Source organism: Acinonyx jubatus, chromosome A3 (genome assembly GCF_027475565.1).
Source record: "Acinonyx jubatus isolate Ajub_Pintada_27869175 chromosome A3, VMU_Ajub_asm_v1.0, whole genome shotgun sequence".
Taxonomy (NCBI): Eukaryota; Metazoa; Chordata; class Mammalia; order Carnivora; family Felidae; genus Acinonyx; species Acinonyx jubatus.
Window position 1 is genome coordinate 137,277,963 of NC_069388.1, and position 24,923 is coordinate 137,302,885.

The following is a 24,923-nucleotide window of genomic DNA, read 5'->3' on the forward strand; positions in this document are numbered from 1 at the left end:
TTCAATTAAGTACTTGCATGCATTGTATAAACATATACACTTGGCGTGTACAACACATTATGAACAAAGAGTAACAAATCTTGTGTTACCGTAAGTATGGTGATCACGTACACATGCGTATCTTACACAAATATACCCCCTTCATGAGAAACGCCGTCTAACCCAAACACAGACCTGGCTCCAACCCTGCTACTTATTTTTGCTACTCATTACTCGGATGTAACCCCCTTGACCCTCAGTTTCCTCCTCTATAAACAGAGTCAGCGATGGCAGCTTTGGGGGACCAGAAGGGCGACGTGGACACCACAGCACTGACCCGGAAACATAGGGGCCACGCTCAGTTAGTGCTGAATACAATGAAACGACGAGGCCTGTTTTCCCATAAAATCCGGGTTGACGCCCACTTCAGCCTCTGCTTACCGTGAATTTTCTCAGTAGCTGACTTTCCTTGGATGTGGAACTGTGGCCTCAGCCGAGCTCATCTCTGTAACATTCCTCATGCCAGTTTGGGGGGGGGGGTGCACCCTCATTAGTCCTTTCAAGTTTTTGTTTAACACCCAGAAGCTTGGAAAGGAGACTTCGTTCTTGCACAGCGCGATCAGTGTGTCGGTTAAACAGCCTTGCTTGAATCCCCGCGAAGCACACGCACAGTGCGGTCCGGTTTCCACTGACGTCCCCTCAGAACAGTGAGTCTTCTCTCCGGGGCGAAAGAGTAGGGCCCTGGGCCCTGGGCAGCAGGGGCCTCTCGAAGCATTTTGTTTCCTAATTTTCTTTAAATGGACCCGGGGGCATCTGGGGGGCTCGGTCGGTTCAGCATTGGACTCTTGACTTTGGTTCTGGTCATGATCTCACGGTTCCTGGGATCGAGCCCCACGTCAGGTTCTCTGCTGACAACATGGAACCTCCTTGGGATTCTCTCCCTCTCTCTCTGCCGTTCCCCCACTCATGCACACATGCTCTCTCTCTCAATCTCTCTCTCAAAATAGATAAACAAACTGTAAAAAATAACAAATAGACAAGAATTATGACAGTTTCTTAACAGCGTCAGCTTTTACTGACTTCCTGTTTTCATTTCCTCTGGGAACACGGTGTGTCAAGATGACCGGAGCCCGAGGCTGAACACACCGGGCCGGCCACCTGCACCTTCCCCGCCCCCCCCCCCCCACCCGCCCCCTGCCCCCTGCCCCTCTGCCACGCCCCTGTACATTGAGCGAAACTGCAGCGAATGGAGCAAGGAACTCACTGCGGCTGGTTGGTGAGGCGGCCAAGTAGATGAGGCCACCGAGGCCTCTCCAGAACCAGCCGCACGTGAGCCTCAGGAAACTGTCTCAGCAAATACACACAGCCCCACACAAGCTGTTTCTGCAGCTTCCGCAGGGTGCATCCTGCTGAAACAGGAGTTCTCCGTGTTGTCTACAAGGAGCGACTCTTACAGGCTAACTAGACACCCAATATTAACCATTATTGACGGGAAAGTCTTCTAACGTCTTTGTCCGCAGCTAGATTTAGACATACGTCTCAGGAACGAACAGCATGGTCTCAGCGTTTCATACGAAAAATGTAAATAATTTTCTATTTGAATTTGATGTATTTTGAGTGGAAATGTTTAGTCTATTATTTTCAAGTATTTTGTGTAGGCTATTTACAGTACTTACGGTGCATAAGTTTTTTGATGTTACGGCAATACAATTATTAAAAGCAAATGAACTTTTGTGACAACAGATTATTGTCATATTTTTCAAATCAAAATCACTATTATCACAATAAGATTAAAAATCTCTTAATAAACGTGAATAATGGAGACAAAATAGGACATGACTGTTCTTAGACTCTTCACAGGCAGTTGTAAATCAGGCCCGTTCAGAAGCCAGTGGGGTTACCTAGAGATTTCATGTCTGTGGTGATGACTCTGGTCCTTTGTGGTCTTTGCCACGTTCCACTCATAGAGTCCCCTTAGGACCTCCTGCAGGGCCGGATTAGTGGTCACAAACTCCTTCAGTTTTGTTTGGGAAAGTCTTTATCTTTCCTTCTACTCTGAATGACGGCCTTGCTGAACAAAGAATTCTTGGCTGCATATTTTTCCTGTTCAGCACATTGACTATTTTCTGCCAATCCCTTCCGGCCTGCCAAGGTTCAGTGGACAGGTCTGCTCCTACCCTTATGTGTCTACCCTTATAGGTTAAGTCATGTTTGTCCCTTGCTGATTTCAGAACTGTCCCTATCTTTGGATTCTGTCAGTTTTACTATGATATGTCATGGTGTTGACCTGTTTTTATTGATTTTAAACAGAGTTCTCTGTGCCTCTTGGGCTTGGATGCCTGTTTCTTTCCCCAGATTAAGGATCACTCTGAATATAAATGGACTAAATGCTCCAATCAAAAGACACAGGGTATCAGAATGGATAAAAAAAACCAAGATCCATCTATACACTGTCTATAAGAGACTCACTCTAGACCTGCAGATTGAAAGTGAGGGGATAGAGAACCATCTATCATGCTCCTGGAAGTCAAAAGAAAGCCGGAGTAGCCATACTTCTATCAGACACACTAGACGTAAAACAAAGACTGTCACAAGAGATGAAGAAGGGCATTATATCATAATTAAGGGGTCCATCCAAATGTGGAGGCACCCAAATAGAAATTAAGTTAATCACAAACATAAGCAAACTTTTAGATAATACTGTCATTGTAGGAGACTTTAATACCCCACGTACAACAATGGACAGATCATGTAGGCAGAAAATCAATAAGGAAACCACGGCTCTGAATAAGACATTGGACCAGATGGACCTAACGTATATTCAGAACATTTCATCTTGAAGCAGCAGAATACACATTCTTCTCCAGTGCACATGGAGCATTCTCCACAAGAGATCACATACTGGGTCACAAAACAGCCCACAACAAGTACAAAAAGATCGAGATCATGCCATGAATATTTTCAGACCACAACACTATGAAACTTGAAATTAACCACTAGAAAAAACATGGAGAGCCCCCAAATACATGGAGGTTACAGAACATCCTACTGAAGAATGAATGGGTTAGCCATGAAATTGAAGAAGAAATTTAAAAATACATGGAAGCAAATCAAAACGAAAACATGACAGTCAGTCCCTTTGGGATGCAGCAAAGGCAGTCCTAAGAGGAAAATACATTGCAATCCAGGCCCATCTCAAGAAACAAGAATGGTCCCAAACGCACAACCTAACCTTACACCTAAAGGAGCAGCAAATAAAGCCAAAAGTCAGAAGAAGGGAAATAATAAAGATTAGAGCAGAAATAAATGATATAGAATTTAAAAAACTAGAACAGATCAACGAAACTGAGCGCTGGTTTTTTTGAAAGAATAAACAAAATTGGTAAACCCCAAGCCAGACTTCTCTGAAAGCAAACAGGTAAAATCACAAATGAAAGAGATAACAAATACAATTAGAAGACAATGCTTTGAAAAAACTCTATGCCAACAAACGGGACGAGCCAGACGAAATGGACAAATGCCTGGACACCCACACACTACCAAAAGTCAAATAGGAAGAAACAGAAAATCTGAACAGATGCATAGCCAGCAAAGAAATTGAATTGCTTATCCAAAATCTCCCAACAAACAAGAGTCGTGGGCCAGAGGGCTTCCTGGGGGAATTCTAGCAAACATCTAAACAAGAGTCAATACCTATTGTTGTCAAGGTATTCCAAAAGACAGAAATGGAAGGAAAGCCTCCAAACTCACTGTGTGAGGCCAGCACTGCTTTGATTCCAAAACCAGACAAAGACCCACCTGAAAGGGAGAACTGCAGGCCGATGTCCCCGATAAACATGGAGGCAAAAACGCCAACAAGATACTAGCAAAGCAAGTTCAACAGTGCATCTAAAGAATTATTCACCATGGCCGAGTGGGATTCATTCCTGGGCGGCAGCGCTGCTTCAATGCTTGCCCGTCAATCAACACGACAGCCTACATTAGAAGAAAGCATAAGAACCACATGACCCTGTCAATAGATGCAGAAAAAGCACTCGACAAAACACAGCATCCTTTCCTAACAACACTGTTAAGAAAGTAGGGATGCAAAGAACGTATGTTAACATCATAAAAGCCATACACGAAATGCCCACAGCTCACATCACCCTTAATGGGGAAAAACCAAGAGTTTTCCCCCTCATATCAGGAACACAACAGGATGCCCATTCTCCCTACTGTTGTGCAACACAGTGATGGAAGTCCTAGCCTCAGCAATCAGACAACACAAAGAAGTAAAAGGCATCCAAACTGGCAAAGAAGAAGTCACCCTTTCACTCTTCGCAGATGACACATACTCCACATGGAAAACCCAAAAGATTCCACCAAAAAACTGCTAGAGCTGATCCATGAATTCAGCAAGGCTGCAGGATATAAAATCAATGTACAGAAATTGGTTGTATTCCTATACACCAACAATGAAGCAACAGACAGAGATATCGAGGAACTGATCCCACTTACAATTGCACCCAAAACTGTAAGATACTTAGGAATAAACCTAACCAAAGAGGTAAAAGATCTGTATGCTGAAAACTATAGAAAACTTCAGAAAGAAATTGAAGAAGACATAAAGAAATGAAAAAACACTCCATGCTCATGGATTCTAAGAACAAATATTGTTACAACGTCGATACTACCCAAAGCAATCTACATATTCAATTCAATCCCTATCAAAATAACACCAGCATTCTTCACAGAGCTAGAACAAATGATCCTAAAATTTGTATGCAGCCAGAAAAGACCCCGAATAGCCAAAGCGATCTTGAAAAAGAAAACCAAAGCAGGAGGCATCACAATCCCAGACCTCAAGCTATACTACAAAGCTGTCATCATCAAGACAGTATGGTACTGGCACCAGAACAGACACTCAGATCAATGGAACAGAATAGAGAACCCAGAAATGGACCCACAAACGTACAGCCAACTCATCTTTGACAAAGCAGGAAAGAATGTCCAATGGAATAAAGACAGTCTCTTCAGCAAGTGGTGCTGGGAAAACTGGACAGCGACATGCAGACGAACGAACCTGGACTGCTTTCTTACAACATCCACAAAAAGAATGGATGAAAGACCTCCGTGTAAGACAGGAAGCCATCAAAATCAAGGAGAAAGCCGGCAAAAACCTCACTGACAGAGAAACACAGGGAAACGGCTGTGTAAATTGGGGCTTTCACCGCTGTTATCACAATTCCCAGCAGACAGGTCTATGCGCACAAGGAAACCGCAGTCCTGAACATTCTCACCTCCGCAGGTAATCACTGTTGCACACGGCAGAGCTCATTCGCGTCTCTATGTCCTTGTAAATGACCGTGTTCCTACGGCACTCACACTTCTGAAAATTAACATCGCGTAAGTATCTTCCAGCCGTTAAAAGCTCTTGGTAAAATTTATTTTAAAACACTGAAAACTCTCACATGAACGCATCAGCATATACATAACTATCTCCCTATTCTTGAGACGTTAGATCGAAATGGGTTTTTCTTTTTTTTTTTTAATTTATTTATTTATTTATTTTTCCGAAATGGGTTTTTCTTAAGCACTTACTATGTGCACTATGAACACGGCTTGCCGTCAGTCCCGGGCTTGGGACTGCTGTGTGGACGGCGTGACGGTCCACGGAGGCGCTGCCCTTACCGCCAGACAGCACTCCAGAAACACCCCCGCAAGGCGCTCAGCCGGACTGGTCAGGATCGCCTCTGTGGAATCTGCCACCACACCACAGCCTTTGGTAAAACCCCATTTCCAACACCCTCTGCGGAGCCCCCAGATCAGACTCACTGAGCCCTCACTGGTCATCCGGTACTTCTCTTTCTCACGTTTTGAGGAACCTCCACGCCGCCCTCCAGCGCGGCTGCACCAGTCGGCATTCCCACCGACAGTGCTTGAGGGTTCCCTTTTCTCCGCGTCCTCGCCAACACCTGCTGTTTCTTGTGTTGTTGACTTTAGCCGTTCGGACAGCTGTGAGGTCACATCATGGTCTTGATTTGATTTTCTTTTTTTTTTTTTTTTTAATTTTTATAAGTCTTTATTATTTATTTTTGAGAGAGAGAAGAAGAGAGAAAGAGAGAATGAGCCAGGGTGGGTACAGACAGAGGGAGACACAGAATCCGAAGCAAGCTCCAGGCTCCGAGCTGTCAGCACGGAGCCCGACGCAGGGCCCAAACCCACGAACCGCAAGATCATGACCTGAGCCGAAGTCGGACGCTCAGCTGACTGAGCCACCCAGGCGCCCCACTGATTTGCATTTTCTTGAGGATGTCTGACGCTGACCATCTTCTCATGTGTGCTAGTCACCTGTATGTCTTCTGCAGAAAAGTATCTATTAAGTTCGTCTACCCAATTTTTTTAAGGTTACTTACTTATTTTGAGAGTGAGAGAATCCCCAGCAGGCTCACACTGTCAGTGCAGAGCCCGATGTGGGGCTCAAACTCACGAACCGTGAGATTGTCACCTGACATGAGATCAAGAGTTGACGCTCAACCGACTGAGCCCGCCAGGCGCCCCGAGTCCTCTCCACCCAAATCTTCATTGAAGTGTAAGGTTTCTTCTCTTGAGCTGTAGGTGTTCCTTATAAATTTTGAATAATAGCCCCTTACAAGTCAAGTATCTTCTCCATTTATGATGCCTTCATTTGCTGTGCAGAAGCTTTCTGTGTGATACAGCCCGCTTGTTTATTTTTGCTTTTGTTGCCTTTGCGTTTGGGGTCAATTTTTAAAAATCAGCACCAAGACCAGAATCAAGGCACTTATACCCTATGATTTCTTCCAGGAGGTTTATGGTTAAGGGTCTTACGTTCAGTCTTTTGTCTACTTTGACTTAATTCTTTTGTGTAAGAAATTGGTTCACTTTCATTTCATCCTTCTGCACGTTGCTGTCCAGCTTTCCCAACACCATTTGCTGAAGAGACTGTCTTTTCCCCGCTGTATATTCTTGGCTCTTCTGTAATAAAGTAATTGACAATATAATTGTGGATTTATTGCTGGGTTTTCTATTCTGTCCCATCGGTCTATATGTCTGTTTTTATACCAGGACCATACTGTTTTGATGATCACAGCTTTGTAAAAAAACTTAAGTCAGGGAACATCATGCCTCCAGCTTTGTTCTTTTTCAAGATTTATCTGGTGTTTCTTAGTCTTTCTTGGCCTCATACAAATTTTAGGATCATTTGTTCTACTTCTGTGAAAACTGCTATTGAATTTTGATAGGGACTGCATTGAATCTGTACATTGCTTTGGATAGTGTGGGCATTTTATTTAAAAGATTTTTTTAATAAACGTGTTATTTATTTTTGAGGGAGAGACAGCACGAGTAGGGAAGGGGAGAGAGAGAGGGACAGAGGATCCAAAGCAGCTCCAGCTCTGTGCTGACAGCAGAGAGCCCAGTGTGGGGCTCGAACCCACGAACCGTGCGATCATGACCAGAGCTAAAGCCAAGAGTCAGATGCTTAACCGACTGAGCCCCCCAGGCACCCCTGATTCCAGTCCTCTTAGAGACTGAAATAATCGACGGCTCCGAAACTGTAAATTCAGTCTAATTAAACGTATTTTATTACTACTCTATTTGTATTCATATTTACCTTCTTACTTTGGCTCCTTCATTGCCTTCTTTTCCTTTTTTCTTGGTGCATTTTTAATTATCTTTTGCAATTTGCTTTATTTCTCTTTTGGTCTTTAATTTTACTGGTGTTTTACTAATTTATGAAGTATTGTAACAAGAGAGGGACCTCAGCACGCTCACTGTCCAGTCCTACCTGAGCTCCGACTAACCTACGACAGCAGACAGTGACATCGGTGGTGTTACCACCTCAAGACAAACAACATTGGTCTATACTCACCCAAGAGCCCAAGAACACCCAGGGAGCATGCCGGCTCTCGCTCGGGACAAAGGAGACCTTTCTGGACACGAAACCGTCTCGGAGCAGCCCGCTCCGAGGACAAGCATCAACACTAACCGGGTAAGGAGGGGCCAGTGGGTCTGCAGACGAGTGGGAGGTCCAGGGGGACAGAAGGAGGAATGAATTCTGCAATTTTCAGCCTAATAGATGCTGTCAGTGTGAATGAGACCTTCTCTGCTGTTATAAATATTCGGTGAGGATTTCTGGCAGAGAAGCAGCAAAAAGATGAAGTCAGTTCTAAACTATGTGGGGCAGCCCCAGCTTCTGGAGGAGAGCGTGTGGGAGCTAGAAGGAAAAGCCGGGAGCCGACCCCGTCTCACGGGGGAAGAGAGGTCACGTCGGGAAGGAGTAGTTACCAATTCAGTTCGGAATAAACACACAGAAAGGCTGCGACCTAGACAAGGTAGCACAGGCGTCCCTCCGGCAGTGTGGACCGGAGGACGTGCAGCCTCCCCGCCTCCACAAGGAGAGGCGCGGACGCACCGGGTCAGAGGCACGAGCCGGGAGAGCCGGGGACCAGCCCACGGGTCCCCCCTCCCCGTTACAAGGCTGCTCTGAGCAAAGTCCACTTCCTGCTCGGTCGGGTCGGGTTCGGTCCCGGAGGACGGAAGCCATCCAACCATTCCGAGAGCGTCGCCACCGGAAACGGTCCACATCCCGCGAGTCTGAGGATGTTTCCGACCCACTTCTGTCGATAAAGCAAAGTGCAGGGCGGAGTCTACTTTACCCTCCGATCCACAGGTCCTGTCAGTTCCAGCACCATCGTGAGGCTGTACTGGACACAGTCCCCTGTCGAGCACAGAGAACGATCTCAGTGCCAAACAGGCTTCGGGACAGAGAGCCCAGCCGCTAAGGGCGTGGAACCAGCTAGCCGCTGGATTATTGACGCGATTATTATTGTTTCCATCTGGAATACCAAGCAGGTGGCCTTTAAAATTTTTTACAGGATTTTGACTCTTAATATCTTTTAAAAAATAATGTATTAAAACTCTTTTTTGACTCTCTGGGATTCAGATTCTCTGAAATGCGTTGTTCTTGAAGGTGACCTAACCAAATGATTACAGGGCATTCCTACGCTCTGCCTTTCTCTTTCTCCCCTTCGTGATGAGGGTGACGACGAAGGCTGAGGGTACGCGTTCACAGGAGCGGGCTGGTCGCCGGCCCCACGCCGAGCCTGACAGCACGGAGGCCCGAGGCCGTGGGAGGAGGTGCCGGGGGACCTCAGGTGGGGCCTCCCCCTCCGCACCCCCCCCCCCCCCGTCTGTTCCGTTCCCCAGTGCGCACCACATCTCCGGCAGACTGGGTCACCTTTCCTGAGGGGACTGCTGGGGGTGCGTCCTGCTCTGTGCACACCCTCTCATTCAAAAAGAATCGCATTAATGTGATCCTGGATGATGTTTTCTCAAAAAAAAACAACACTCAGCACACGATTCAACTAGGATACTGTATAAAGCTGAGACAAATAACAAAATAAAAATCTTAAGAGATCTCCTAGAAGACAGTCCGATGAGAAGCCCAAGGGAAGGCAAAAAGTGACAAGAAGTAAGGCCTGTAAGGGACAGGAGGTGACGCTGGGGCACAAACGCAATCTGAGCTCGGGGTGGGGGCCGGAGGGGCGGGGAGGTGCCGTGTGTGTAGATGAAGGCTGGTGTCAAAGACCATGGAGAGGGCTGTATCAGTGACCACACCGGAGGCTGCCCAGGAACACAGCCGGACCCGCAGGCACATGGAGAGAAAACTTCCCCGTGTCCGCAGTAGAGACCAGAGATGCTGGAAGTACATTCAAGTGTAGACAAAATAACCCGTTTTAAAATAACCTGAAATAGATTTTGGTACCAACAGGCTTTAAGTTCTAGTGAGAGTCCTTGAGCAGAGAGGAGATCCATCCTGCAAGGAGGCCGGATGCAGAAGTCGTGGCGAGAACAAGAGGCTGTAAACATTTCGGAATGCAGGAGCCCCAAAAGTTGTGACTTTTCGTGCAGTTAAAAGTGGCTTCTAAACACAAAGCCACAGCAGGTGGTAAATCAGGAAACAACTCGGGCTCAGGGGTCACAAGGTTCTAGCACCTTCCAGCAGGACTTAAACATGCTGTCTTTCTATCGTGTGGGCAAAGTATACATTTGGCAAAATTTCAAGGGCCACCTCCAAATAAATGTAAATGGAGGGCACGCATTTGAGACATGCAGAGGAGAATTTTAGAAGGAAGACACGTGAAAAATTTAATCAGAATAATTTAAATATCAAGAAGAAAAGGGGCACAGTAAAGGGGGGGGAACCAATAAAAATTCAAAGTCCGCGATCAAAACCAAACTCGAGGACACATCGGTCATCACCACACACTCCAACGGGGGCGCAGCCTGTCAGGCTCGGTGGTAAGAAAGAAGGAAGCACAAAAATGCAAACGAAATCAAAGGGACAAGGTAACAAAAATGAGTAGGAACCAGCAGTGTGCAGATCTGTGGAGCCAAAGTCGTTCTTTGCTAAGAGCAGTAAAATGAAGAATCCTCTGCCGAATTGATCAAAAAAGAAAAAAATTAACCCTATTGAAAAATATTGAAGATCTGAGATCCTTTCACCAGCAGGAGAAATGACTTCCCCTGTAGTCACACACTTTCACACACTTTCAATAAAAACCCCAAGACTTCTGCAGAATCTGTTCAGAGGCTTTTAAAATTCTCACGAAGAAACAAAGGGAAAGAGAAGACGGAAAAAATAAAGTGAACCAGGAGGTGAGGAGACCTGGGCCCGCGGTGGCAAACGTGTGCCGTAGGTCCACAGCAGTAAGTGATTCCGGCCTTGACACCGTTGGAGAGCACACGTAAACCACGGCAGGACACGCGGTTGAGGGCCCAGGTGGCACACAATCCCCGAGGAACCGGTCACGACACGTGCTTGCCCAGGACAATAAATCTGATCCCTACTTTTCACATGTTTTACAGAAATAAGTGTCACATGCCTGGGAGACCTAACACAGAGAGCAAACGAACACTTAGAAGGAAACACAAGCAGATATATTTATGAGCATGGGGTAAGGTAGGTTCTCCTGAACCAGATGCTAAATCCACACAGGAAAGCACGGACGAGGGGCGCTCGGGTCGCTCAGTCGGTTAAGCACCTGACTTCGGCCAGGTCATGATCTCACGGTTCGTGGGTTCCAGCCCCGAGTCGGGCTCTGTGCTGACAGTGTGGAGCCTGCTTGGGATCCTCTCTCTCCCTCTCTCTCTGCCCCTCACCCACTCTCTCTCTCTCTCTCAAAATAAATAAACATTTTTTTAACGTTAAAATGAAAAACGGTATTTCAAGAACGTTACTGTCTGAATCTGGACTTTTCCCTCGGGCTGTCCCTGCACGTCCCGCAGCTGGTCCTTGTATGAGCGAGACAGGGTCTGATTTCCAGTAACAGGCTTTCAGACTGCTTACGGGATTCCGATCCCTGTCCGCTAACGCCGGTGGAGAGGAGCCCACATGCTGGAAGGGGGCCGAGGCAGGCCCGCTGCACAGGGTCTGGGCCTCTGCGGGAGGGGTTTCGGGGGCCAGGTGCCCCCCTGCTCTGGCTCAGCTGGGGTTTTCGGGGGGGCAGGCATCTGGCGGGAGGAAAACGTCCCGCCGGCTCATGGCACACGGGAGCCCGGCGCAAGTGGCGGGGGCAGGGCTGAATCCCACCTCGGAGCCGACTGCACCCGCCTGCTTGCTGGCCCCACGGCCCCCGCGCCCTACATCGTGGCGCCGAGCCATCCCTCGTGGGACCAGACGCCAACCAACGGTGTCCTCCATCGTGCCCCACGTCCTCCTAGTTGAACCTGCCACCTCGAGTGACGTTTTAATCCTGGGGCGCGTGTAGGGACATACATCCCCGCTCGGTTAAAGGACGAGAAGCCGTGCTTACTGTGCTGCTGGGGTTGCTGTTCAGATGCAGTCCACTGTCAAACAGAGGGGACGAGGCCCCGCTGCTGTGGTCGCCGGCTGGCCCCGGGGACCCTGCAGGCAAGCAGAGACGGTCACTCAGACGGAGCGCGGGCAGCGGTCCCCAGGTAGAGAGCCTCCCTTCTCCCGAGGCACCGGGAAGTCCCCCGGGACACCGGCCATCACGCGGAGCCACCACGTCCGCCCTCCGTCCCCTGCTGTCCTGGGGCCACCTCACACCCGTCTGGCCTCAACCAGAAACGGGGCAGAAGGCGGGAAGATGGCCCACCTCACGGGAAAAGGTGCCACCGGGGTCCAGAATCCGCACCCACACGGCACTGGGGGACTGTCATCCCTGGCCCCTGGGGACGTCCCACACCTGCACTTTCTACCACCAGGATCACATCAGAATCTTCTACACGCTATTCCTGACTTTCTGTTCTAAATTTTCAAGCTGCTTATTTGTTTGACATTTTCTGATTTCCCTGGCATTGCAAACTGCATTAGTGGACAACATAGAGATAAATCAGGTAAGTTTGTGGACAGTGGGTCTGAAAACAAAAAGCCCGTGTCTGGGTAGGAAGCAGAGGTCTGGGGCCAGGAGCCATTCTGAGCTACAGTTTCCTCTTCTGAAAGCAGAGACAGGGCTGAGTGACCTCCATCCCTGCCCTTCTGAAAGGAGGTGCCCTGGGCACCCCCAGCAGCCGATTATTGGGCAGTAAATCGCATTAGGGAGAGACACCAAACTGCAAGGTAAAGTTGAAGCTGACCTACACATTGGTTTTGCTTGAGAAAAACCAAGACATCACATTAAATCTCAGAATTCATAAGGGCGCCTGGGTGGCTCAGTCAGTTAAGTGTCCAACTTCAGCTCAGGTCATGATCTCGCGGTTTGTGAGTTCGGACCCCGCGTCGGGCTCTGTGCTGACGGCTCGGAGCCTGGAGCCTGCTTCGGATTCTGTGTCTCCCTCTCTCTGCCCCTCCCCTGGTCACGCTCTCTCTCTCTCTCAAAAATAAATAAACATTAAAGAAAAATTAAAAAAAACAAAACAGATTTCTGACTTCCCAGGAAAAGAGAGACATCTGAGGCTCCCGACAATAAATCGCTGTCCCCTAGCCTCCTCGCCACGCAGGGCCCAAACCTGCCAGCCACCGGCATCAGGGCCCCCGCCCTGCGGGTCAGTCGCGTGAGGTGGCCACGCAGGGACAGAGATGAGCCTGTGTTGGTCGCCCCGTCATCAACATCCTTATGATTTCTTGGGAACTGAACCAAATGCCTCGTAAATGTGGTTTCACTCGCTGCTTCAAAACACGTGCCTCTGCTGGGCGTGTTTACTACAAGCGTCATTTCGCAGAGGAAGAAACTGGAGGGATTCTGTCCGTCACCCACTGACCGCAGTCTTCTCGGGACCGAGGGCTCACACCCGGAGCACCTGGTTCCGGTAAAGGGGAACACGCCCCACCTCCAGGCCTCCGGGGCCACACAACCAGAGCTTGTGATCAGCTCCACAAAATTCACGCCGACGGTGAATTTTCAAGGGGAAGGAGAAAGCTTTCCTGCTGTTTCCGATGTCTGAGAATAGCTTCGCAGAGAAAGCTAGATTCGCCGACAACCGGATCCCAAATATTTTTGGCCACAATACGAGCATGAGCAGCTCCCGTGTGACTCACAGGCTCAGTCTGTTAATTTTTGTGGTGGAGCCACACGGAGAAGGACACCTGCCCACGTAAGTCCACCGGCCACGAGAACCAGGCATCTAGGCTTTACCCTGAGGAGCCCCCTACAGACCCCTGAGTGGATCCAGGGTCCTGGCGTGTGATCGTCTGGGTGCTGAGGACGGCGCGGCCGATCTGTCACAGACACCGGCCGCCAGCCATCACCACGTGATGTGGCGTGCCCCCTCCCCCACGCGCTGCAGGAAAGGAGCCGGAACCCCCAAACACTGAAGACGCCTGGTGCTCGGTCGACTTCCTAAGATTAAACTGAAGGTCAGGTGACGTCACGTACGCAGTCATTCCGAAGTCACCAGCCCTCTCACTGCGGATGGGCTCGCGGGGCTCTGCAGCCGACTATCGCCACCCCTGCCTGCCGCTGCGGGACTCCTGGGCCACCAGCCACCACGCCCCCACCCCCCGCACCCTTCCCCCATCTCTACAGAATCGACGAGGACCTGGATTCCCCACTGAACACCACGTTCCCGCGCACGCCGTGCGCAGCCCCAAGGACTCGGGAAATGCGCGCTGTTCTGGGCCCCGAAGACGGTGCTCCAGCGCACCCCTCCTTCCCTGGACCAGCCCCCGCGAACCCGCTGCCCTGGGGCCGTCTCCGCCTGGGCGCTCCGCTAGGCCACGGTGACACAACGCTGCCCTTGCTCCCTGCACCTCCAAGCTCCCTGCGCCCCAGGACAGCGCTGCCGCCAGAGGACACGCGACTGCCGGTCCCAGAGGGAGAAATAAAGGACGCGGAGCGAACGGGAACGTGAGTAGGTCACCCTGCCAGTCATCCTACTGACTTCGGATACACGGGTATGTTTTCGTCTACAGCATCCCAGAAGGGAAATCTGAACTGTCGTGATACAGTTTTGGTTACCACCAGTAAAGCCCATTATTTACAGGACGATCAGTTGTTGTCAATAATTGCTAATGATAAAAATAAACTTGGTGTCACAATTCAACATTAGAAAATATACAACAGGAGCACCTGGGGGCTCAGTCGGTGGGGCATCTGACCTCGGCTCAGGTCACGATCTCACCATTCGTGGGCTCAAGCCCCGCGTCAGGCTCTGTGCCGACAGCTCGGGGCCTGGAGCCTGGAGCCTGCTTGGGATTCTGTGTCTCCCTCCCTCTCTGCCCCTCCCCCCGCTCGTGCTCTGTCTCTCTCAAAAATAAATGTAAAGAAGATTTTAAAAAGAAAATATACAACAAAAAGCTTACAAGAAATATTTACAGAAACTTCTAGCCTACAAAACAAGCTCTCACCTAGGAAATTACACTGGCCTCCCTCATGCAGGGTGGGTGAGGTTTAATGAGGGGGTGGCTGCCGAGAAGGTCCCCCGGGGTCACGCATGGAGAGACCGAAGGACACAGCAATCCCATACAGCTAACACCCCAGAGAAGGAACACATGTCCACACAAAACCCATGTATGAAGGCTCATGTCCGTATTACTCACAGTGGCTCCAAGGTGGGAAACAAACCGCCCGCCACTCCCCCCCACCCGTCCGCCGATGAAGCAGGGATCACAATGTGGGACCTCACAGAACAGAACAGAACAGGGGGGCTGACACCTGCTACAGCCTCTGCCAGCCTGGAAAACAGGAGCTCAAGTGAGGGACGCAGACGCAGAGGCCACACCGTGTGCGGATTCACCTTCACAGGGAGTGTGAAGCAGGAGAGCCCAGACACAGGAGGGGGGCCCGTGGGGCCGGCCAGGGGCTGTGGCCTCTCTGGGGTGATGGGAGGGCTCTGGGACTGGACACAGAGGGCTGTGCGGCACGCGGAAAACACTACAAACCACTCAAGTGAACGAGCACTTCAAATGGTGGATCTTGGGGGCACGTGGGGGGCTCAGTCCATTGAGCATCTGACTTCAGCTCAGGTCATGATCTCTTGGTTCCTGAGTTCAAGCCCCACATCGGGCTCAGGGCTACAGCACAGAACCCTCTCCAGATCCTCCGTCCCTCTCTCTCTGCCCCTCTCCTGCTTGCGTTCTCTTGAAAATAAAACGTTAAAAAAATAAAAAAATAAACAGTGGAAGTTGTGTTCTGTGACTTGTATCTTAAAAAAACACTAAGAGTCTGAATTTATGCAAAAAAAAAAAAAAAGAGAGAGAGACTGCTGACTCCTGTCACCGGCCGTTCATCTTCTCTCCAGCGTGCCAGTCAGGTGTCAAAAGCGGGCGCTGTCCTCACGGGCCTGGTGTCCTTGCACCGCCAGTCGCTGCTGTAGTGCACGGTGGGCTTCCACCGATGACCCGGTGCAGGGGTGAGGGTGGCGCAGGCAAGAGCGAGTTGCCGTCCTGCTGCGGCCTCACCAGAGGAACCTGCCTGAATTTATGGAGGGATTATGGTGTTTTGGAATAGTAAGGTTTTAACTTCTGAAGATTATACGAAACCAAATAAAGAATAGACGTTTATTGACTCAAGAGAGGATTCAACATCCTTGCCACGTGGGAAGGCTGGCAGGCAGATCGCATGGGGCTTGTTGCCAGGCCACGGCTGGCTGGCCCCCCACACTGGGCCGTGAGCACCCTTACGAGGGTGCTGACGTGCGTGCTGAGCCCACCACGAGGGCCAGCGGGACTCAGCCAGGCTGTGCCAGGACATCGGCAGCAAAGCCGGGCAAGTGACGAGGCTGCTGGCTACGCGCAGCTCTGTCGCATCTCTCAACAAAACGTCTCCAGCGCCCCGGCTGATGGTCAGAGCTCCCCGTCGGTGCCTCGGCCAGGGGGACGTGGCCACCCCAGGCCTGTGGTGGCTCTGGGGACAGGCTCCCTGTTGACTCCCCTGGGCACTCCCGCCCCCCACCCTGGCTTCAAGATGCTGCCGGGGTTGCCTGGATTCTGCTGCTTCCGTAGCGTTATCGAAAGCGGTCTGGAGACCCCGGCCGCCCCCTCTGCCGGGAGGTCACCTCACCTGGAAAGAGACAGACGGAGCCCTAACACGAACGTCCTCGGTGTCTACACGCCAGATCCTGCCCGCCACCCCGTTCCTCCTGCTGCAACGTTACAGGATCAGCTCTCTATCCGCACGGGGAGACGCCTACAGGACAGATACGCAGGCCGACCGACAGGGTGGACACACGGCCCGCCTGGTGGCACAGCGCTGTCAATCGACCACCTTCCACGAACACGATGCCACATACGTGACGCCCAAGTGCACGTCCAACACTTGCTAGCCTTTACGTTCTGCTGGAAAGAACCCCCGTGAAACCCTGGTACCATGTGCTCACAGTCTGAAACGGAAGCCCAGAGTGGCCAGAAGCGACTAAGCTCTGCACAAGAGCCGCTCACTCTGTGTGCGGTTCAGAAGAAACACGACGGACCCTTCTCCAGCCCCCCTGCTGTGGGGGGACATGAAGTCCACAGGCCACCCCAGCCTCTCCATTTCCACCTGCCACCCTAAATCCCCTATCTCACCCGAACCTCATGTCTGTTATGAACTGAACGTGTGTGTCCTCCAAATTCCTCTGCTGAATTTGGAATTCAACCGAGCCCCTGACAGGAAGTTGTTGGGGCACCTGAGGCGGGTGATGGGTGACCTTCCAAAAGGCCCCAGGGTTTCCCTGGCTCCCGCCACACGCGAGGACACAGAGAGGAGAGGCGTCTATGAACCAGGTCCTCCCAAGACGTCCCGCCTCCAGAAGCGTCTGCTGTCCCGGCCGCCACTGCGCTTTGTTACTGTGGCCGAGTGGACCAGCCCCCCCCCCCTCCCCCCCACAGCCTGTCTTCTCCTCCAAACTGCTGGAGGTGCCCACGGATGCACCCCCTGAGCCCAAAGACCCAGAGCAGCTGGCCGCGGGCAGGAGGTAGTGGCGTTCCCTCTTCGGGCCAGAGGCGCCTGCCTCCCCCACGGACAGCGCCCCCTGGGACCGGCGTCCCCCTCCTTCCCCGCAACGGACAGTCTGTCCCGGGAGTAGCACCCCGCTGGCTCCTGGGACCTGCACACGGGCTGCCCCGAGCCGCTCCCCTCACAGGTGCACGTGCACGTCTGACCAGACCCCACGGGACACGACGCAGTGCTGTGCGTGGGGCTTACTTTTCCAAAGACTGGTCTGATGGTCACCATTCCCACTTCCTGCTGCTCGGGGCGTGCTCCCTTGCGTCCACAGCCCCACGGCCTCTCCTCTCGACCCTGGAGCCCTCTGCGAACTGCGAGGAGCTGGGCTCCTAAGAACGTAGACCCCGAGGGATCTTACTGACGGAGGAGTATCAGTTTTCCCGAGAAAGGCGAATAGTGGCCTGGTTACCCCGGTGCGGTCTGACGGGAAAATGGTTTCTGAAACTGATTTGCTCAGGTTCTCAGGGAGAGAAAGTAAGAAGTCGACTGAGTTCAATGACTTTCTGTCAAACGTGGGCCCTCCTGCAAGACGGGTTTCCACCACGGACGCGCCCAGAGGACTGCGCCGGCCCCCCAACCACAGGCTTCTGCGGCCGGGGGGAGAAGAGGGAGAGAAAACGCGGAGAACGTGGCCAGCCCAGGGTGGGCGCTGGTCCTCCACAGGACGACACGGAGGGTGGGACCCATGGGACCCACCCCCATCCTCGGGACGCCCGCCCTGCCAGAGCTGGACCTCGAGGGGCCACCAGCAGAGTCGCAGCCCCTGCGGGCACGATGGTACCTAACGCCCCCTCTGGCTGAGAGGACCGCACCCCCACCCCCACTGAACCACTCTGGACCTGTTGTAAAAATGTGGTGGCGGCAGAGTCCGTAAGGGGCATGGTGACAACTCTGACGAAAACGTCTGTATGGACGGGCGACCCATCGCTTCCAAACTGGGTCACAGCCGTATACGGGAGACGAACACGGGGCAGGCACTTCACAGTATGCACTTACTACTGTCTTCTCTCTCGCGGGGGATCTCCCAAGTCTACACAGGTACTTCAGGTACAACCTTAGTTCCCGTACACGTGCTGGTGCACACGCAGGAAGTGTGATCAGCGAGTCCACCCGCAGAAGTCAACTGATCTGCACGCAGTAGTCGGACGCCTCTGCTAAGAGGCTGCGGATGTGGAAACGCAGGGTGTCTATCGGTGCCCCTGCTGCCCCCGAACCCGCGCTGGGGACCTGGCGTGTGCCTGTCAGTGCCGTGTCCTGTGCAGACACGGCGAGGCGCGGGAGGACAGTGCCCCGACGGTCTGCCGCCCTTACCTAATGGGAGCTTCAGAAATGCCGGCGCCTCCCTGAGATAGTCAACAGTGATGGCCACCTCGTCACCAGCGTTTCTCAAAAGATGCACCTGTCAACACGACAAAAAATAACTACTTTACCACCAGGAGAGGATCAAACACAGAATTAAAACAAGAGTCCTATGCACCTGGCCTGCTTCCCGAGAATTCCACGCTGGTGATTTCCTGAGACACTGAGGGCCTGTGGGCCCCTGGAGGTCTGAGCTTGGGTCTACATGGAGGCTGTGCACACCAGCAGGGACGAGCTGTCTACATGGGTGCTTGTGCACACCATCAGGGGCGAGCCGTCTACACAGATGCTCATGCATGCTTCCTGCATTCCGTCTACACGGACACTCATGCACACCGTCAGGGGCGAGCCGTCTACACAGACGCTCGTGCACGCTTCCTGTATTCCATCTACACGGACGCTCGTGCACACCAGCAGGGGCAAGCTGTCTACACGGACACTCGTGCACACCAGCAGGGGCAAGCTGTCTACACGGACACTCGTGCACACCATCAGGGGCGAGCCGTCTACACGGACGCTCGTGCACACCAGCAGGGGCGAGCTGTCTACACGGACACTCGTGCACACCAGCAGGGGCAAGCTGTCTACACGGACACTCGTGCACGCCAGCAGGAGCAAGCTGTCTACACGGACACTCGTGCACGCCAGCAGGGGCAAGCCTGCATTCAACCAGACCGGGCTCCCCGCCCACCACACAGGCCGTCTCCCCGAAGGTCGAGTCAGGTGAGGACTCAATGTATTGGCACAAAGACCCAAGCATCAGACGCCGGCAAAACGCACACCGCCACGCAGCTGAGACACGGCTGACCACCAGCCCCACTCCAGGTCTGAAGCACAATTCTGGAGGGAGGAGTGGGCACCTCTCCCTGTGCCAACACATCCCCACCACGGGGCTCTGCTTCCACCCACGTCCGGTCAGCTTCCCGTGCTCAGCGCGCTCACTGGTGTTGAGGCAGACGTGACGTGGCTGCTCCGGAGCCTGGGATCGTGCGGGCACACGGCTGGGGCACTCCAGGTCAGGCCCAATCAGGGCCGGTGGTCAGCCGTTCGGCCGGCGTGGGCACCCTACGGGCTCGCACTCGGCTCTGTCACTCCCAAGTCCAGATCTCTCAGACACCTGCTGTTGTCCCCTGCACGGCCCTGTGAGCCACACAAAAGCCCTTGTCCGCCGTGACAACGACCACCGGGCACCAGCACCTCCACCCCAGTGGACCTGGGACCACGCCTGCCGGTGGCCTGCGTCACCTCGACCTTGACCTCACACCCAGGCCCTGAATTCCCCCTAAATACTCCAGGGCTGCAGACTCACCTCCGCGGCGTCCCTCCCACACCTTCCATGTCCTCCCTCATTCCCCATGGCCATGCATTGATGGCCTCCCGCCTCACGCGGGCCACACCGACCCTCTAAGGATTAAACCACGTGGTCCTGTGGCTTTGCCTCTGCTCACACTTGGTCAAGGCGGGTAGACACCTAGCCATCCCTTCCATAGCCGCCTCGTCGGACCTGCTCTCCGGACAGGTGCACACGGGACATGTCCACTGCCAGAGACAAGGTCCAAACCCGCCTCCAAACACAGCGTAGGACCAAGCCGCTTGGGAGCTCATGGTAGGGGTCAGAGCCCCCAGACCAGGAGGGGGGCCTGGGAGCACCTAGCACCGGCCTCAGCTCGCGGACAGGCCTCAGCAGGCCCTGATGCGTCTGTGGGAACCTCACCACTACGTTCTCTCCGTCTGACCCGAGAGACCACCACCGGCCACCCGACCCTAAGCAGCGGCTCCTCCCCGGATGCAGGTGGGGTCTCAGACACTCCACCACATCCGAGGAAGAGCACCGAGGCCCCCGAGACGTCCTGAGCTAGTGTGGCTTTAAACTTCAAAGAGTGAGCGTCCCCTGGACGGAACAGCCCCAGATCTGTGCATGCAGGTGGCCACCTTCAGCAGCCTCTCCAGACTCTTCTTGAAGGAGACACACACACCCCACCTACGTAAACACCTGCAGCAGTCACAGATCGAATACCACGCACGAGGCTTTCTGGACATGACACGCGTCGAAGCGTTAACGTCTCCTACCTGTTTAGTGGAGGCTGATTAACCCCAAAGAACCCGCTGAACCTTTTCGTGAGTCTGCCCTTGTGTGTGGTTCACGAGGCCCCTCAAGAGATACCACTTGGGACAAGTTGATTTTGTCTGCGGGACAGTGAGGCATGCGGCAAGCGGCCTGAAGGAATTCGGCACTTTTAGTGGCACACGGGGCCCCCTCCCCCCCCCCTGCCCACCGCGATGCTCTGGACGCCCACGTGGGGGCCACGAAGGCTCCGCTTCATTGTGCGTTTTCCCCAATTTGGTGCAAGGTTTGTGTGCGTGTTCAGAAATGTCTGCGAACAGGGGCGTCTGGGGGGCTCAGTCGGTTAACTTCGGTTCAGATCGTGATCTCGCGGTTCGTGAGTTCGAGCCCGACATCCGGCTCACTGCTGTCAGCCTGTCAGCCCCAAGCCTGCTTCAAGTTCTCTGTTCCCCCCTCTCTGCCCCTCCCCTGCTTGCGCTCGTCCAACAATAAAAAAACTGTCTGGGACACTCGTCATTTAATGCCTCCACACTCACCAAAGGGCTCCAAGACCATCTCTCCCCTCAAGACATCACTGGAAGACGGACAGGTGCAGGGGCAGATACCTGACTGCAGCCTCGAGGTCGGACGGCTCCTTGCCACCCAGAGCGACACACAACTGCCTTGTGCATCTAATCAGAGTCTCCTCTCCTCCTGCGTCACTGACCCTGGGGCACATCGGTCCCACCCCCACAGGGCAGCTGGGGGCTGCAGACTCCAGCTTCTGATTCCTGCCTGTGCCCTCAGCTTCCTGCAGCCACGTCAGGGACCTTTCCTTTCAAGGAAGGATTCAACTTCCGCGTGAATTTTCCCAAGCTTTTTTATTTTTTAATATTTTAAGTTTTTATTTTTTGAGGGCAAGAACATGTGAGCAGCAGAAGGGCAGAGAGAGAGAGAAAGAATATCCCAAACAGGCTCCAGGCTCCGTGGTGTCGTACAGAGCCTGACTCGCGGTTCCGACCCACAAACCATGAGATCATGACCTGAGCCTAAGTTAAGATTCGGATGCTCAACCGACTGGTCCCCCCAGGCACCCCAAATTTTCCCGAGCGTTTAACAAAAGCCACTCGAGCCATTCAAACCCCCGGGGTCTTAGCGCGTTGGTGGGGAGCTTCCACAACAGAAGTTTATCTGCCGGGGTCAGAGGCCAGAGCCTAAGGTCAGGGGCCAGCGGGGCTGGACACCCGTGAGGCTCCTCCCCAGCCACGGACGGTGTGAACGGTGGGCGGCGTGAGCTCGAGCGTCTCTCCTGGCAGGGACACTGATCCCACCCCGGGACCCGCCCATGACCTGACTGAACCCCCATCACCTCCACGGGCCCAGCTGCTAAGGGCACCCAGGGGCCAGAGGCACCGCATGGGAACGTGGGCACAAACCCTCCCTCCGTCCACACCAGAGGCTGGAAAGTGGCACAGGGCAGGTGAGCTGAGACACCAGCGCGAATTATCCGCCACGTCTCGCACACTCGCCTCCATGCACGAGGCCCATGGCGCAGAGAAAACCAGTCCCTGTGTGCGCGCGGGGCTGGGGCGCGCGCATGCTCACAGGCTCCAGCCCAGCCTGGCCTTCCCCGGGCCTCCTCTGCTCCCTGAGGTCGGGTCGCCCGGCCGGCCGCACTCACAGGGTCCTATGCCTGACCTTGCCGAGCTCCCGGGGTGTCTGCACCCCATGTGTCCTCCACGGTACCTGCCGCTCTGGGTGGCCCCCATGTGACGCCTCACACCCTCTTCGCGCAGCTCCGATTCCCGGACCCGTCACTGCACCCCTTGACCTCTCACCCTCTGGCATCACGGCCACCGCTGACCATCGGTCCCGTGGCGCAGGCGGCACCGCGTGGCCGGAGGGACACAAGTGGCCGATCAGCCTCGTGCCATCCTCGTGGCCTCATTCTAGGGGGGCTCTGAGCGAGTGAGGCTGCGTCCTCATCCCCGCTGAGGGGACCTTCCTCCTCGTCTCCTCTCGGCTGAACCCCGAGGTCACCTCCTCTCCCTGAGGTCAGTCAGCTGCAGGTCACCACCCCCCGCTCTGGGCGTGCATCAGCCCAGGGATTCCCCCACCCCGGGAGGCTGCACCTGCACCTGGTGAGCGGCCCTGGAGCAGGAACAGCCCACGGCACCTCCCCCCTCCCCCCCTTAGCACCTCCTCCCACTGCCCTTGGCAGAAAACGCTGGCAAACACTGTCGGCCCCCAGGCAGGCTACCCTCGCTGACTCCCCTGAGGCGGCCTCTGCCCGCCAAGCTCTACGGCCGTCCTCCTCTGTGCCTCCAGGGACGTCTCAGATGCCCGGCCCAGGCGATGACGTCACACCGTCCACTCGCCTCCAGGATCCCACGCCATCCCCCCCACGCCCCCGCCGGGATTTCTTTCCTGAATTCCGAATGTGGGAGACTTAAGGGGCTGCCCCTGGGCCCTCCCTCCGCATGTGTAACTGTCACTCTGAGCCATGAGATAACTATTCATGTGTATTCCATATTTATATTCCTAATATTTTCCTTACAACTCAAAGTAACAGACTCTGCTAATGTATCATTCAAACAAAGATAATCCATTTTTTATTAAAAATTTTTTAATGTTTATTTTTGAGAGACAGAGCACGGGTGGGGGAGGGGCAAAGAGAGCGCGAGACACAGAATCCGAAGCAGGCTCCAGGCTCCGAGCTGTCAGCACAGAGCCCCACGCGGGGCTCGAACTCATGGAGTGTGAGATCGTGACCTGAGTTGAAGTCGGACACTCAACCGAGTGAGCCACCCAGGCACCCCTCCTTTATATATATATTTTAACGATTATTGTATAGCAATATGTCACAGTTTGTTAATAGCTTTATGTGTCCACTTGTGTAGGCTACGGTACCCAGCTACCTAGGTGTTGCTGTAAAGGTATTTCGTGGATGTGACTGATGTCTGCAGTCAGGGACTTTGAGTAGAGCTGGTCACCCTCCATACTGCAGGTGGGCCTCATCTAATTAGTTGAAGGCTCTAAGATAAAATTTGAGGATTCTCTGAGGAAGAAAACATTTCTATTAGCGGAAGCCACAAATTCTGCCTGAGAGCTTCAAGCCTCAAGCTCTGACCTCCAGAGTTCCCTCCTCTGTCTCTCCCCGTCTCTGTCTGTGTGTCGGTCTGTCTCTCCCTCTCTCTCTCTCTCTCCCACACACACACACACACACACACACACACACACACACACACACACAGAAATCCAGTATCTCCCTCGATGGCTCTGTTTCTCTACTAGAACCCCAAAACATCACCCATCATTAAAACAATCCTTGAAATAATAGTCGGTGGTACATAATTTGGAAGAACAAAGTGTGGCTTGAGGTAATCGATTGCGGGCCTGATTGGTTTGTGTGTAAGATCAGGGAGGTTTGAGAAAAACCTTTCCTTCCTTCTGAGTTAGAACATGATAGATCATGTTCTGAGATGACAGCAGAAAGTATCTGTCATCCTCTGTCACTCTGGAAGACGCCAGCCTCCGACAGGACACGTGGGGATTCCCTCCACCACTTTCACACCCCAGAAAACCGGCCACGCTGGCAAACACACGGAACCCCAGTTGCAATCCCCACTGCCGTCCAGGTGCGCTCTGCTCCGTGGCAAGTGACGCCCTCCGCCGGCACAGCGACCTTCCCTCGTCTGTTGGCAGAAACAGCCTGCTTTCGGAGGGCGGCACTGGGGCCATGCCAGCGACCTGTCAGTCTCTGCTCCACAGGACCCGGGGCCTCTCAGGGGGCATCATGGTTTGCTACGTGGGGACACCATGCTTATCCAACTTGGGGGAAACGAGGCAGCACCCTGGAGGACCTGGTGATGTGAGGGAGAGAGAAACGACCCCACAAACACGTGCAAGCCTGGGACCCCCGTGGGCTTTGCTGGTGGCCTGGGGCAGGTCAGACACTCCAGCCGAAGGACAAACTGCTGCAGGTTGCACCCCTACGGCGAGGAAGCCAACCAAACCCCCAGAGGTCTCTGTGGATCCTGATGGGACATCAGCCCCATCTGCGCTTTCCAGACGGCCGATCGTGACAAGGCTCAGCACTGCAGTCACACGGCTGCCACGTAAGGGCTCAGCAACCCAGACAGCACGGCCCA

General features: G+C 53.3%; 1 protein-coding gene across 1 annotated transcript in view; it reads right to left on the reverse strand.

Moving 5' to 3' along the window:
• SNTG2 (syntrophin gamma 2) overlaps positions 1-24,923 on the reverse strand; it is a 170,091-nt gene that overhangs the window by 71,571 nt on the left and 73,597 nt on the right. Inside the window, exons 7-8 of the mRNA XM_027077761.2 lie at positions 18,681-18,768; positions 11,796-11,887 (exon numbers count right to left, since the gene is read on the reverse strand). Of these exons, the coding sequence (XP_026933562.1) occupies positions 11,796-11,887; positions 18,681-18,768 (180 nt within the window). The remainder of the gene's footprint in view (positions 1-11,795; positions 11,888-18,680; positions 18,769-24,923) is intronic.